This window comes from Stegostoma tigrinum, chromosome 32, assembly GCF_030684315.1.
Source record: "Stegostoma tigrinum isolate sSteTig4 chromosome 32, sSteTig4.hap1, whole genome shotgun sequence".
Taxonomy (NCBI): Eukaryota; Metazoa; Chordata; class Chondrichthyes; order Orectolobiformes; family Stegostomatidae; genus Stegostoma; species Stegostoma tigrinum.
In genome coordinates, this window is record NC_081385.1 from 30158823 (window position 1) to 30175851 (window position 17029).

The 17029-nt window shown below is 42.9% G+C and overlaps 1 protein-coding gene across 2 annotated transcripts in view; it reads right to left on the bottom strand.

Annotated features, from left to right (window-relative positions):
- Positions 1 to 17029, bottom strand: part of robo4 (roundabout, axon guidance receptor, homolog 4 (Drosophila)) — a 157701-nt gene that overhangs the window by 50830 nt on the left and 89842 nt on the right. For both annotated transcript variants that reach the window (XM_048562405.2, XM_048562406.2), the window contains exon 10: positions 11320 to 11491. In XM_048562405.2, coding sequence (XP_048418362.2) covers positions 11320 to 11491 — 172 coding nt within the window. The remainder of the gene's footprint in view (positions 1 to 11319; positions 11492 to 17029) is intronic.

Genomic DNA, 17029 nt, shown 5'->3' on the forward strand with positions numbered 1-17029 from the left:
AAGTGGGTACTTAACGCCTTAATCATGTGCAACAAAGGTTTACCAGATGGCTTCCTGGCATGGCACAACTGATATGTGAAGAGAGACTGGATTGGTTAGGACTATATTCACTGGAGTTCAGAAGAACTAGGAGGGATCTCATGGAAATCTATAAAATTCTAAACAGCCTAGACAGATTAAATGCAGGAAGGATATTCCCAATGACCAGGTAATCCAGAGCCAGAAGCCTTAAGATTATATTATAAAGTATAGGAGCAGAATTAGGCCACTCAGCCCCTCAGGTCTGCTACACAACTCGATCATGGTCGATGTGTTTATAAATTCTCCTGTTTTCTCCCTGTAACACTTGACCCCCTTACTAATCAAGAGCCTGGGAGATCAAATGTTAAGGAAAAGTACACAGTTAATGGCAGGACCCCCTGAGCAGCAGTGATGTACAGACGCATCTTGGAGTTCAAGTCCATAGCTCACTGAAAGTGGCCACACAATTAGATAGGGTGGTAAAGAAGGCGAATGGCACACTTGCCTTTATTAGTTAGGGAATTCAGTACAAGAGTCAGGATGTCATGTTACAGCTTTATAAGACTTTGTTTGGCCACGCTTAGAGTATTGCATTCAATTTTGGTTGCCTTTTACAGGAAGAATGTGGAGGTTTTGAAGAGGTTTATATCAGGATGCTGCCTGGATTAGAGAGTATGAGCAATAAGGAGAGGCTAAAAAACTCAGTTTGTTTTCTTTGGAGCAGAGGAGCCTGAGGGGAGGCTTGATAGAAATCTACAAAATTATGACATGCATAGATAGGGTTAACAGTCAGAATCTTTTTCCCAGAGTTGAAATGTCTAAAACTGGAGGGAAAGCATTTAAGGTGAGAGGGGGAAAGTTCCAAGGAGATGTGAGGGGTAAGTTTTTTAACACAAAGAGTGGTAGGAATCTGTAATACGCTGCCAGGGCTGGAGGCGGAGGCAGATACAACGGGTGCATTTAAGTGACTTTTAGATAAGCACAAGAATGTACAAGGAATGGAGGGATATGGACAAAGGGCATGCAGAAGCGATTAGTTAAATTTAGTGTCACATTCAGCACAACACTGTGGGCTAAAAGTCCCATTCCTGTGCTGTACTGTCCTATATTTTATGTGCTAACTTATCTATTTCTGTCCTAAATACGCTCAATGACTCGGCCTCCTCAGCCTTCTGTGGCTATGAGTTCCAAAGATTAACCACCCTCTGCCTGAGGAAATTCCTCATCTCAGTTCTAAAGGATTGTCACCTTCACTCTGAGGCTGTGCCTTTGGGTCCTAGTCTCTCCTATTACTGGAAACATCTTCTCTATGTCACTCCATCTGGGTTTCTAGGTATTTTGTCAGTTTTCAATGAAATCCCTCTTCTTCCTTCTAAGCTCTTTTGAGTATAGACCCAGAATCCTCGTTTACTCATCATTTGACAAATTCTTCATCCCCAACATCACTGCAAGGTTACAAGGTAAGGCATTTAGGGCTGAGATGAGGAGAAATGTCTTCCCCAGAAAGTGGTGAGCCTGTGGAATTCACAGTCACTGAAAGAGGTTAAGACCTAAATATCATATGTTTTCAGAATGGAGCCAGATATAATTCTTACGGCCAAAGGGATCAAAGGGTATAGTGAGAACGTGGGAACAGGGGACTGAGTCATATGATTATTCATGATCATATTGAATGGTGGAGCAGGCTGAAAGAGCCGGATGGCCTACTGCTGCTACTCTTTGTATGTTTCTCTGTTTAAAGTGTAACTAATTGTGTGGAAACACTGATTATCCTTAAAGGGACATCATGCAAACAAATGAAAGTGAGAAGCAGAGAAAGATCTATCCAGTCCATCCCATTTGTTCCACACAATTATGATGGTTTAGGGACATTAAACTACAGAAGAAGGCTATTCAGCCTTATCAAGCTCCCCTCATACCAGTTGAACTTTGCGTGATATTCCCCAACCACCAGAGTCATGGAAGGGGTGACAGACCAGAGGACGGAACTCTTAAAGAAGTTGAATTTCAGAAGACCATTGCAGAACTCAATGTCTGGATTATACGCAGAGATGTAGTAAAAATCTGTCTGAGCATTCAGATAGTGACCCCATGTTTAATTTTTTTTAGTTTGAGGCTCACATCACTTACACCACCGTGGTGGATTCCTCACAGTGAGCTAGTTATTGTGAAAATGAGTGTGCATGCAAGATGGGGAGGTGACTAATGATTGAAACTGAGATGCCTTGATAATGGGTAAATGTAAAGAAATGGGGTCATTTAAAAGACTAAGTGGCTGCAAATGTGGCAATTAAATAAAAGATTCATACCAGGGGAAACCATTTTCGTTGAGTATTTCATTTTCTGCAAATGTTCTTCAATCAACAAAAACAGTTGACAGAACCTGGTGGTGCTTATAATAAATGCACATTCCTGTTTAGAAGTACAAGTCACTCAAAATAAGGCAGCATGAACTGTATCCACATTCTCCTGAACGAACACCAAGGCAACTTTCTGATAGGCAGTGAAAGAGGAAGAGAACATAACGCCATGGACTGACTGCTATCAGCAGCTTCTTCAAAAAAATATACACCCACCCGAGAGGGAATCACGTTCATATTGAATGGCAAAGCAGGCCCGAAAGGCTGAATGGCCTGCATCGGCCCCCTCGCTCTGTGTTTCTAAATGCAGCTGAGGTCCACCGGAATGATTCCTGGGTTGGTGGAATTTATCCCTCGGGGTGACTGGGCCTGTATTCCCTAGAGTTTAAAAGAATGAGAGGTGATCCTATTGAAGTGTATAACATTCTTAGAGGACCACGAGTTCCAGAACGATGATTCCCTTGGCCGTGGCTGTGGCAGGTTCGACCTGAGGACAAAGTCTCAGTATGAGGGGTTGGCCACCTGAGACTGAGATGAGGAAAGATGTCTTCACTCAAAGGGTGGTGAATCTTTTGAACTGTCCAACACAGACAGCTGTGTAGGAGCTCAGTCACTGGATTTGTTCAACATAGGTTTCTAGATATCACCGACATTACGGGACATGAGGATTTGTGAGGAAATGGTGGATGAAGAAGACCAGCCTACTCCTGCTCCTATTTCCTATGTTCCTGTTAGCTAAATACTTTTTTTTAAACTACAAGCATTATTTTAGTAGATGGTACAGTTTGGTGTCTGCCTGCCTAGTGCTCATTGAATCCCCACAATGTGGAAGCAGATCAATTCAGCTCATCAAGTCCACACCAACCCTCTGAACAGCATCCCACCCAGGCACACCCCACTTATCCTATCCCTATCCCTATAACCCTGCATTTCTCACAGCTAATCCAATAGCCTGGACACTATGAGCAATTTAGCATGGCCAATCCAACCAACCTGCACATTTTTGGATTGTGGGAGGAAACCGGAGCACCCAGAGAAAACGCACACAGACACAAGGAGAATGTGCAAACTCCACACAGACAGTCACCTGAGGCTAGAATTGAACCCAGGTCCCTGGTGCTGATAGGCAGCAGTGCTAACCACTGAGCCTCCGTGCCATCCTGTGATCTTGAACCTGTGTCTAATCTTGTGCAGACTTTGGCCATGTCGCCACATGCTTGACTATATTTGTATATTGACCATGTTTTGGAAGATAATGATAGATCTGTTTCTGGTTCAGCTTGAACATTGACCATGTGGCAAAGTGATTCAGCGATTAGCACTGCAGCCTCACAGTACTGGAGCCCTCGGTTCAATTCCACCCTCCAATGACTGTCTGTGGCAATTTAGGTACACAGTGGCTGAGTGGTTAGCACTGCAGCCTCACAGTGCCAGCATCCTGGGTTTGATTCCAGCCTCAGGTGACTGTCTGTGTGGAGGCTGCACATTCTCCCCGTTTCTGTGTGGGTTTCCTCTGGGTGTTCCGGTTTCCTCCCACAGCCCAAGGACATGCAGGCTAGGTGGATTGGCCACGCTAAATTGCCCGTAGCATTCAGGGATGAGTGGGTTATAGAGGGATGGGTCTGGGTGGGATGCTATGAGGTTGGTGTGGACTTGTTGGGCCAAAAGGGCCTGTTTTCACACTGTAGGGATTCTATTAAAAAAAAATTCTAACACCTCTCTATTGCTCACAGTCTTCCTCACAAAACTATGGCAATGTGGGAATTGTCATTCTCCTAATATCCTGGATACAATCTAAACATTGGCACCGGAATACTTGGCACAATACTCCTTGCTGAGCTAAAGGAAAAGACAAAAGTTTTTACAAATACTCTAAAAACAATGTTGGAATCGTCAAAAAGGGAGGCATGCTTTTGAGACTCAGTTTTGGTCCCCTGGTGCAGTCTTTCTGGCAAAACTTCTGACAATCAGAGCCAAATTACCAAGCAATATTCCCATGCAATACAAGTCATTGTTCCCTTCTGAGATTTGGCATTCTTAGAATTCTGTCCGGATGGGTGCAAAACCAAACAGTGTCAACAGCATGTCCATTTATCAGCAATTTTCAAATTCTGTAAAATTGAGTAACTATTAAAAATTTCACTAATGGGCTTGTCCAGGCCCAGCCCAGAACCTGACTAGAAAATCAGGCAAGGTGTTAGTGGGAGAAATCTAGGAAAACAGATCTCTTCCCAACTTTCCTTAAAAATGTTACTTTCAACGAACTACACAATTAAGTACACAGACATTACTAGTCAATACCCTGTGTTATTGACTGTGGCCATAGACCAAGACATACAAATGCAATAGGAGATCACTGTTGATTCTGCAAGATTCACAGGATCACAAGCAGCAGCCTATCTGAGAAGGCTTTCAGCTGTCCTGGGATTGTACTTCCCCAGAGTAGGACCTGGGAAGGCTGTTGGGGCATTTCCATATTCAAAGACAGACACTTGACTCTTCCTCGATCCAAGTATAACCGCCTCCCTCAAGTGAGGGAATTGACATAAAATGTATCCAAATCAAAATTTGTTGTTGCATTGACAGAGGGAGGGTTTGAACATACAAATTAGGAGAAGGAGTAGATCACTGAGCTCTTCCAGCCTGCACCACCATCCTCTAAGGTCGTGACTGATCTGATTACCCCACATTCCCAGTTTGTGCCAAAAATCTTTCATCCCAAGATCCCAACGCCAACACAGACACCTCCTTTCATAGAAATACTTTGTATTCTTCTCTCTCTTTAGATGTCATCCTTTCACCTCAGCAGCATCTGAGAAACCTAAAGGTGATGCGAGCACTGAGTGAGGCTGGTAAACACAAGCTGCACTGTCCATCAAAGTGACCACTACAACCAGGAGCTCATGCCCTGCAGCACTCAGGACGAGCTGCACTGTTGGAGGTGTCACCTTTCCAATTAAACAGAAATCCTATCTGCTGTCTGAGGGGCACACAGAAAACCAGGATGTCATCATTAAAACGCAGAGCAGGGGAATCCTCCTTGGAATCCTGGCCAATATTTACTTATTAAATCAACGTAACTAAATAAAAACAGTATATCTGGTTGTTACTGCATTACTGCTTATGGGAAGCTATTTTGTGAAAATTGGCTACTGTGTCTCCCACGCCACAACACAAGTCACACTTCAAATGTACTTCATTGATTGTAAACTAGTTTGAAAGTATTGAAGTTGTGAAAGGTGCTATAGAAAAGAAATTCTTCCTCTCCGCTGCAGCCCAGTCTCCCTTAACCAAAAAACCATTTCTTTATCCCATAATGCATCATAATTTTTCTTGACTGGTTTCATGAAATGATTTTACTGTTCCCGACTCCATAAAAATCTCCCTTCAGATTACTTTGCCCTTCTGTTTGTTGATTTTACTGTGTTGTGGCTATAACTGGGCTGCCTGTATAGAAAGAGACTAGGTCTATTGGCCTCTGATCCCAGGTGATTGATGGAGCTGAATAAGAGAACTGAGCGTGTAATCTACACAATTCCTGTTTTCCCATTTCCAATCAAGTAACCAACACAATGTGAAATAACTCTGTCGTGATCCTACAGCACAGGTCAAATGATAAATGATTGTTTTCTGTTCAACACATTACTGCACAGCACAGAAAGAATCAACAATAGATAAATGAATAGATTTTTCATTATTTAAAAAAAAGGCAACTGTGTATTTCATAATCACACAAGGTAACCTTTGTGTGACTTGTGTAGAGCTTAAATCTATCCTGTGTGAGATTAAAATTACTTGTTTAGGATGCTTCATGTCCCTTGTGCGGGTAGTGTTTAATGTCCAGTGTAAGCAACTGAACAGATCAAGAAGTAAAGGAAGACTACGACACCTGACTGAATTTTCAAAAATATTTTAAGCATCTGCAGGTATTTCACAAAGAATCATCACGTCATAGAGCTGTACAGCATGCACCCTTCAGTCCAAGTCAGCCATGCCGACCAAATATTCTAAATCATTCTGGTCCCATTTGCCAGCATTTGGCTCATATCCCACCAAACTGTTCCTATTCATTTACCCATCCAGATACTTTTTAAATGCGGTAATTGTTCCACCCTCCACCACTTCCTTTGGCAGCTCATTCCATACACACACCACCCTCTGTGTGGAAAAAGTTGCCCCTCGGGTCCCTTTTACACCTGACCCCTCTCACCTTGAACCTATGCCCTTCTAGTTTGGGACGCCCCACCTTGGAAGGAAAAGTCCTTGGCTATTCACCCTATCCATGCCCCTCATGATTTTATGAACCTTTATAAGGTCACCCCTCAGCATCTGACACTCCAGGGAAAATAGTTCCAGTCTATTCAGCTTTTCCGTATAGATCAAACCTTCCAACCCTGGCAATATCCTTGTAAATCTTTTCTGAACTCTTTCAAGTTTCCCAACATCTTTCCCAGAGCAGGAAGACCAGAATTGCATGCAGTGCTGCAGAAGTGGCCTAATAAACATGCGACAAACTACCTTGTTGTTATGTAGAGGAGACACGGTAGCTATTTCAGTGCGTAGCAAGACCCCATAAATAGTCACGCATGAACAATTGATCCGTTTTTGGTCAACTTGCTAAGGAAGGAGCAACAATCAAGAGAAGGATATGAGCTGGAGGAACAAAAAGGTACGGACTGAGGGAATGGTACTGTTAAATTTCAAGAAGGATGAGCGGGCCAAACCGATTAACAGCAGGAGCTTTATTACGGAGGTGTTCACTCCTCAGGTAGAATGTTACTGAGAGCATTTGACTGTCCAAAATAGCCAATGACATCATTATTATGTCACATGATCAACCTCTTAAAGTATCAATCCATCACACATAAATACACCACATCCCTCACCTTTATACCAGAGGTTCCTGCAATGAAAATATTTACAATCATATACATAACGGTCAGTAGATAAGATGTTCCAGAGAACATTGATTCCTGTGTGGATGTTGGTGTACCTCGGCATCCACTTATTTTGCTTGTTAGCTTTCCTCTCTGGTGTTCTGTGTGTACTAGGCACATTGTTTTCTCTTTACACACCTGAATGTTCAAAGGTTCATGTAATGTCACGGTATTCTCCAGTAAGGTACTGTTTCCCTCAGATACTCCAGTAACTGTTCTGTCCTGAGGTATATCCAAATCTCTATTTAGCAGTTAGTTGTGGATCTTCAATCAATGTTGTCCCTTGTACATTCATTCTGGTTGCTAAGATTTGCATGTCTCCTCCACATTATGTCATCTGCCATCTATATGGTGTAGGAGACTGGTCCTGATAATGTTGAAATAATGGCTAGTACCCTCTTCTCATTAGTGGTCTAAATCCACACCAGCACCTCCTGACCGTGACTTGCAAAATGTTGCATTTGGCCTTGTTCTCCTGTTGTACAGCTTGATTCTGTTGTTTCCTGTTAACAATGTCTGTTGGAATGAGTGGTTTCAGCAAATCAAATTCCGTGCACATCTGACTCTTTACCTGATCAATCCAGAGAACCTTTAGTCAATGAGTGGTTTGAGTTCTTGTCAATTAAAAGAATTTTTCATTCAGTCTTTGGATGATGATCCTTGTTCTCAAGCTACCCTTATGTTATTTTACAGAATCTAAACAAAACTTTCTGTTAGCAGCTGATTTGATATGTTAAATTCCATTCTGCTTTCCATACTCTATAGACCCAAACTGTGGGCCAATATCACAAACAAGTTGTTCCAAGAAAACCAAATCACACACAGATTTCCTCCAATCTTTCAATGGCTTTTTCAAAGGGTGTCATCTTCATGATGGCAAATTCAGGCCAATTCCTATGTGCATCAAACATCCTGAAAAGCATTTGCCCTTAACAAGGTCCTGCATAGTCAATAAGGATTCTCTGCCATGGCCATTCTGGTCATTCCCGTGGGTTCAGTGCCATTAATTAAGGTAGGTTGTGAACTCTTGCACAAGCTGCACATATTTTCACCTTCTCTGCAATTTTAGAGTCCAGCGCTGGCCACCAAAGCCAGCTTCTGGCAACCTCATTCATTCTGACAATGCCACAATAACTTCCAACCCGTTGATTTAACATATGTATCCTTAGCTCTGATGGAACGATGCCTCTTATTCCCCATTGGAGTCATCCTGCTTGTATGGACAGTTCTAGCTTCCATGTGATGTAAGGCTTCACTACTGCAGTCATTCGTGTAATCGTGCCACAAAGTACCACGTCCATCGCTTTTGATAGCAGTAGATTATTTCAAACATATTTCTTAAATTGTGTTGTTATTCCTAGTGTTCTCTATTTGTTCAAAATAGAAAATGTCTCAATAAGAGCCGTTTATAGTTGATTCACTTGGCAAAGGTAATCTGGAGAGTCCATCAGCATTTCCAGGCAAGTTGGATTGCTGATAATTAATTGGTTAATTGTGAGCAGATAGCACCTCTGCATTTGGTTACTGCTGGTGATGATATCCCTTTATGAGGTCCAAGAATTGTGGTGAGCGGCCTGTGATCTGTGAGTGGGCTAAATTCCAGGCTGTATAGATATTGTTGCAATCATTTAATGCCATAAAAAGATTCTTAGAGCCTCTTTCTTTGTCGGTGCATAGATCATTTCTGCTTTGTTTGATGATCTTGATGCAAAAGCTGTTGGCTTCTCTTCACCAGTGGGTAATGTGTGTGAAACAACTGCTCCCTCTCCACACAGTGAAGCATTGCATGCTGGTTGCAGTGGTAACCTTGAGTCAAAGTGGGTCAGGATTTCTGACTTAAATAAAGCCTCTTTGGCTTGTGTAAAGGCTTTTTCACATTGAAAAAATCCACTTTCCAACTCTTGTTGTACTATACTGTGCGACGGCTTGAGAACAGTTGCAAGATTTGAGAAAAGTACCATAGTAATTTTGCAAGCACCAAAATGATCCTAGTTCATTTAAATTTTTCGGTGTTGATACCTCAGTAATGGCTTTTACTCGTGATGGTGACTTGGATAGTTACTTGTGTCAATGGCATGGTCTAAATATTCAATGGAAGATTTAAAAACCACACAACAGGTATAGGGTGCATTAGCCGAGAACTGGGGAAGAAAAGGGGCTGGAATGAATGGTAAATGAATGGCCTGGTCCTCTGTCAAAACTGCCATAGGATCCTTTGCAATCATTTGAGCACTGGAAAAGAATAGCAGGACCAACACTGTAACATTTCACATTGAGGTTAGCACCTCTGCTAATGAAGTGCTCAATCACTAATGAATTGAATCACTAACCTGAACGATGAGCTTAAACTCTAGTCTGGGGCTCTTGCTTGCAACTCCCTTACTGAATCTCAAACACAGCTCACAGAGGCACAAGGAAACTATCCAGGAACAATTGAAACAACTGAATGATGGATCCCCCAGACAGATGAAAAAGTCCTACATAACACATTAGCCCATTCTTTTCTTCCTGAAGCTAACCTAATTCAGTCAGCAGTGGGTACACAAGCTGTGGCTTTCCTCACCCCAGTTCTCCTTAGGCTTTGACTGTATTCTTCCCCTTTCAACTTTCACAGCATATCACTAATGCACCTGGCCCTCCCCTGCACCCAATGTGCGCCCTTCCCAACAACAGGTATTGGATAAGAGTCTGCTGTAAGAATGCTGTTTGATTGCTTCTCCCTCCATCCCCAAAGCAGAGTCCTGACCATGCCCAGCTAACTCACTCAGCAAAAGGCTGGGCTAGGAGTTTGCGTTCCCCTTGCGCGCCCCACTGTGACAAACCACGGCAATAAAACAATCTTCAAATGAATAGTGCAGGATAAGCTTTGTCCATGAGTGTTAAGGCCAACAATGGAGACAGGGAAATACTATACAATAGTCATAGCTCAATGAACATCACACATTTGCAGAGGTGGTGGGAAAACTGACTCACAAATTGGCTAATACAAGCGAGTCAATGCTAGGTGAATGGTTTCTGCACAATGCAGCATTGTAATGCCTATTTGGCCCCAACATTAGGTTCTTGATTCAATTGCAAAATCCTGCTGAGCACATTTGTAGGAGGTCATATGGAGACTGACGGTTTGGGAGAAGAAACAGAGTTGGTAGCACAAGATGTGGGTCTTCAAGACCCCCAGCTTGGTGAAGAGAACTCACTGGTATCCTTAACCTGACCAGGTTTTATGAACCAGACCAGGTTCCCTCAAAGTATATTGTAGAGATAGCCTAGACCTTCACTTTTATATATTTTAAAACGCAAATATAAAACACCATGTTCCAGATATGATTTGATTCGTCCATCACCAAGCTTTAAATCAATACAACTTTGTTCTACGATTAAAGGTTGAGATACAACTAAAAGAAGAATTGGTATGACTTTACTCTATTTCAATTACTTAATAAGATAACAGATTATTTACTGACCAATCATCAACTGGTTCAACATAGGCAGCATCCCATAAACACTCGCCTAGGCATAAAATGCAATTCAGCAAAAGAGTTATTATTCTCATGCGCCGTATCTCTCCGGTCCAGAAGAAAGAAACACTAAAAGAAACAAAATGCCTCTTTTGATTTTTCAGAAGAAGCCTCTAGGTCTCTAGTAGTGGAGAACTCAAGCTCTTAGCTTGAGCAGCCAACAGAAGCCTTCTCAACTAAAAACAAAACCTAAAAGCCTTCCTGGGTCTGTGCAAGCCCTGACTCTTTTGTACCATTTTAAAAAGAAACACCCAGGGAGAACTCAAAGTTGTTTTTCAACCACAGGTCTGGAGGATACAGTTCGACACCACTAATGACAACCTAGGCACAGGACAGAATACATCTCTTAAAGGCACAGGGCCTGTCACACAAGTCACAGTGTGTGACAGGATTCAGAGAAAGCTACAAGAACTAAAAGGAATGGAAAGAGAGCTGGGTACAATGAACATATGATCCTCCCTCTCCCCCATCCCCTCTACTGACCTAGATAGGCAGATTGTGGTTTAGTGTGTACTCCGACTCCAGCGCCATTGATTGCTGCGATCTGCACACGGTACTCAATCCCAGAATTCAGTGCGGGTATCTCCAGGCGGTGTGTACTGCCATCTACTGTCCAATTTCTGTGATGTTGAGTCTCATTCCCAAAACACCAAACCTGTCATATGAAAGCGTAGAAGAGGAAACAGAGCGCTTTATATCATTTAGACACATGCTTTAAGCCTGCAAACCAAGGCACAGGTTTTGGTTTTCATTACTCCTCCAAAGATTTTTTTTTAATGTTTGCTCTCTGATTTTCAGAGCCCTTTTACCATTTCCTTTACGGGGTCACATTACCTTCTGCATTTACATTGCCTTACGTGGTGCTTAGACTCTTAAAGGAGCAGAGTTAGGAGAATACATCAATATATTGAACAATTATCAACCCACCATTACATTTAACGATACAACACATGAAAATCATTAATTTTCTGGACTCTTTTAAATTTAGCATAACAGACATAAGTTAGCAATAAAGTTTATAAAAATAACCTCACACACACCTTGACACAAAAAAAGCCACCACCCTAGATACACCTTCCAGATCGAGGAGGTCACAGCTAATGCATTTCTATTCCAAATTCACAAAGCTAAAATGTTCTAAGCAGGCAATACCACCATTTTTTACTATATCTCAGAGCTCAATTTAACAACTGGCACAGTGTCCACTTTAATAGCATCAACTAAACTTCTTCTTCCTGAATGTATGCTGACTTAGTGTACAGATTCCACCTTCATTTGCAGGTAATTCATTACCTCAATGATTTCAGGTTTTCCTCGCTCCCACTCAGCTGAGGGTTCCTTCGTTGACCGGTTTGAAAACAACTCTGTCTTCTTTGCAGCTTCTGTCTCACCTGCAGCCTTCCCCCTCTCTCCCAAACACCTTGTATCCTCCCTCTGACTCCAAGCCACCCATCCTGCAAATATCCCTATTTCCTTGACCGTCCTTGCAGCAACTTCCAGCTCATTTCAAACCTTGCTTTGGCAAAAGGGTGGCTCCCAATCTCAGCCAAAAAGTGGCTGGACCTCGCACTCCCAGCAGATAGTTGTCAAGTGAGTCTTGGCTAACTGTTCGAAGTAGCATGGTGGCACAATAGTTGGCACTGCTGCCTTATAGCACCAGGGACCCAGGTTTAATTCCAGCCTTGGGTGACATAAGCTTTTCAGTCAAATACGTTGAAAATATTTTTAAAATGTCAACTCTTTGTACTTACTTCCAGCTTGCCAACTATTCCATTATCAATTTCTCTGCTCACTACCTCTCCCAAGCTGCTTTCCTCTCTGAAGAGACAGGGGGGATGTGAGCGAGGGAGTGTCAGGAACTGAGAGTGGGAGGGTAGGGAAGTGAAGCAGTGGGTGGGAGGGTCAGACAACAGGAAAGGGTAAAGGCACAATAGGGTCATGGCGCAGGAGAGTGGGGGAAAAAGGGTGTGAGCACTCCAGAGTGGCACCAATCAGGTCACAGGCAATGCATCAGGCCTAGTGTGAAGCCATAAGGCATTGGAGACAAGCAGGCCATGCAGCCCACTGAGTTGGATGTGCCATTCAATGGCTGATTTGATAATTCCCAACACCACTCATCTGCTTTTCTCCATAACCCCTGATTCTATTACTAATTAAAAATGACAACCTCAGCCTTGAATATATTTAGTAACCCAATCACCACAGCCTCTAAATTCATTACCCTCTGCAAGAAGAAATTCCCCCTCGTCTCTGTTTTAAGTGAGTGATCCTGGCTCTGAGATTATACCCTCTGATCCCAGACTTCTCCACAATGGCAAACAACCTCTCGGTATCTAGAACAAAAACAGAAGTTGCTGGAAAAGCTCAGCAGGTCTGGCAGTATCTATGAAGGAAGAACTCAGAGTTAATATTTCGGGTCTGGTGGCCTGGCCTCTGTCCTAAGGAAGGGTCACCGGATCCAAGACGTTAACTCTTAATTTTTTTTTCACAGATGCTGCCAGACCTGCTGAGCTTTTCCAGCAACTTCTGTTTTTGTTTCTGATTTACAGCATCCGCAGTTCTGTTGATTTTCTCAGTATCTAGCCTGTCAGGCCCCTTAGGAATCTGATAGCATCTGATTACATTTCATCCTTCTCAATTTCAATGAGTGCAGCTTAACAGGCTCAACCTCTTCTCAATAATGTGAAAGTGAAAGCTAAATGTTCTCCAATGGTGATCTGCAAGATGGTGTGATAATGGGAACTGCAGATGCTGGAGAATCCAAGATAACAAAGCGTGAAGCTGGATGAACACAGCAGGCCAAGCAGCATCTCAGGAGCACAAAAGCTGATGTTTTGGGCCTAGACCCAGATGAAGGGTCTAGGCCCGAAACATCAGCTTTTGTGCTCCTGAGATGCTGCTTGGCCTGCTGTGTTCATCCAGCTCCACACTTTGTTATCTCCAAGATGGTGTGTTTGGATTCCTGAGCCCGTCTGCCCCAGGCCTGCCGCATCTCTCCATTCTCGTCTTTTTCTTTCTGTTTCTCCCTTCTAAATCGTCTGATGCCATGGGAAAGCTGGAGCAGTGTTCAGCGGGTTGTTGGCTGCAGCAGTGTTAGTGCCCAGAGTGAGAACTCCAGGCTGAGGTGGGCCTGAGGTGTGGGGTCTCCTTGAGGCCTGCGATACCTTGCAGAAGCCCTGGAGCTGTGTTTGAAGATCCCTTGTGCAGAGGATGAACTCTACTGATACAATTTATTTTATGCTTTTGGAACTCAAAGTAGCACCAGATTGCGGCAACAGAACATCTTTTGTTGTACCTTTCTAGACATATGTGACAAAAGGTAACTCACGCTGGCCCCACTTTACCCACAATGTCAAATTGGAGTGACGTCTATTGAGGCAACTTATAACGGGAGTTTTATTGTATGCAGAGAAATGACCAGTTACCTAACCTGATAAATGAGTACATCAGGCAAGTCAGAGAGTTACAAAAACAGTAAATTGCTGGAAAAGCTCAGCAGGTCTGGCAGCATCTGTGAAGAAAGAAAACAGAGACTTCAGGTCCGGTGCCCCTTATAATTTTGTTCCTGATTTACAGCATCTGCAGTTCTTTTGGTTTTTATTAAGTCAGAGAGTTACCCAGTTATAGACTTGGCAGCCCCTTCACTGGAAGTTATCACCCAATACTCCAACCCTGACATTGTCAGTGTGCTATGAGTATGTCACCTGGGATACCAATACTTCAAATTAATGTGTTGACCTAACTACATATGAAGGGATAATTTGGGTAGGGCAGACTGCTCATCTGATTACTTTTCTCCATTTGACCCAGTCACAAATGGACATAAAAGTGAAGCATTTACAAATCAGCATTGTTGTTTTCTTAGGGTACATATCAAACAGGAGTAACATGGTCACTAATTAAACATTAAAAATATGCTGTTTTACTATAAACAGCTTTCAAATTTCCTGCATAGTTGCCACATGGTTTTATGGATATTTGAAGTGAAATGGTATTGAAAAGATTAATTCAATTTTGTAGGATAACAAGGTGAAGAGCTGGATGAACACAGCAGGCCAGGCAGCATCAGAGAAGCAGGAAAGCTGATGAGTCAGATCAGATCCCTTCTTCAGGGTCCAGACCCGAAATGCCAGCTTTCCTGCTCCTGCTTGACCTGCTGTGTTCATCCAGCTCCACACCTTATCTCCAGCAGCAACAGTTCTTACAATTTCTTCAATATTTTGAGCTCAGTTTTCTCCTCATTTCATGGCCTTGTGCCCAAGTGTCTTGTGATCATTTACTGTAAACAAAAGCCAAAAGGGAGATAAGCAGCAATTCTGGGATATAGAATCAGGGCGAGGGTGGGAAGCTGTGGGAAAGGGTTGGTATCTGCTTGGGAAACGTATTTAGGAGACACGATTTCTGTCAACTGTAACTTCCAACACACACCCACAACACCACTGTACAACTGCTCAGCATTCAGACTGCCAGCACCACCCCACTACCCCCACTTTGACCTGAATTGTAACATCAATGCATGCATAAAATAAAGGTTACCTTTCTAAGTTTAGAATCTGTATTCACTTTGTTTGTAAAATCCAGCTTTGAAGCCTTGGGACTCAAGACATAAATGGAACACAATGGGAGGAATCTTAGGAATTTATGTAGTTGGTGGGGAGCCAACTGAGAGATTTTTGGCTGCAATTTTGTTACAGTCAAAGCAATTGTGAGCAGAATGTGACTAAATTTCTGAGAAGCGCAACTAGGAGTCAGATTTCTTGTCAAAAGAACCACCAACTAGGCCAAGAGTCTGAGGTGCTCACAGTAACAATAACTTTTCAGGTCATTGGGATATAAAATGCCTTAGTTCTTTCAAGTAATGGGGGAAGGCTTGGATTTTACGATCTTGCAGTAATGCTGCTAGCCAGTAACAGTGTACATCTGCTCCAAACCCTCGACCTCTGGGATATCAGATGGGACCCTCAGGGTGACTGTTCCACATTCTCCTTGATGCGATGGTGGTCTGCTTTGCTGTCTGGATGTGATGTCGAATCACATTCAAAAGGGGGTAAGGTGTGTGATTAGAGCCAAAACCTCAAGACTGATGGCATAACTTTAAGAGACAATATTTTATTGAAGTGGAGAAATGGTTCAAATGGGACAACTTCATTCTGAAATGTCCCCTCTCTCATTTACTAAAGAGAGTTATGGACACAGCCCAGTCCTTCATGCAGACCAGCCTTCCATCCATTGACTCCATTTATACTTCCCGCTGCCTCAGGAAAGCAACTAACATCATCAAAGGCCCCTCCCACCCCATCTATACTCTCGTCCACCTTCTTCTGTCGGGCAGAAGATATAAAAGTTTCAATACACATATGGACAGGTTTAAGAACAACTTCTTCCCCACTGTTATCAGACTTTTGAACAGACCTCTCAAGTGCTGATCTGTCTCTCTGCACCGTCTCCGTGGCTGTGACACTGCATTCTGTAGCATCAGTTCAGTTACCCTGATGCACTTTATATGGTACATTCCACCTGTCTAGCACACAAAACAACACTTTTCACTGGGGGATCTCATACACGCGACAACAATAAATCAATCAATCAATACTTCCCACAGCATGTCAATGCTGCTTCTCAGCTTTGAAGTCTCTGATTGGCCTTTCAGCCTTGGGAGCCCACTCATCGTGTTAACTCAATGATGAGCCACCCTCTGGCTATTCCAGAAATTGCCACAATGAGTGACTGTTTCCCTCTAGACCCTCAATTCAGCCCGACCATTAGGGGACCAATGGGGAAATCCAACCCAGGGTTTTCGAGCACATTTCAATCAAAGCAGGGAGTCACTCTGAGGAAAACCCTGGCCATAAGGTTGTCCCTAATGGGGGAATGTTCTCATGTGGAAGCTGTGACTGAGGAGGGCCTGATCTTCCAAGTTTGCATAATTTAATTGTCAGGATCTGTGCCCGTGACTGTCTATTCAATTAATGGGAAGACATCTGTAGACATTGTCCCCGTGATTTCTCTACATGTGTAGGCAGCAGGGAAGTGTTATTTTCCCTATTAAGCCCTTCTGACTGCTAATACAAATGCAGTGAATCACTACAGAAGGGCCAAAAGGAAAAGCTGAAATTGAAGCACATACCACTGCAAACTCAAAACCTAGTGTTTAATTTATAAGAACAGAAGAACATTAAGAAATAGGAGCAGG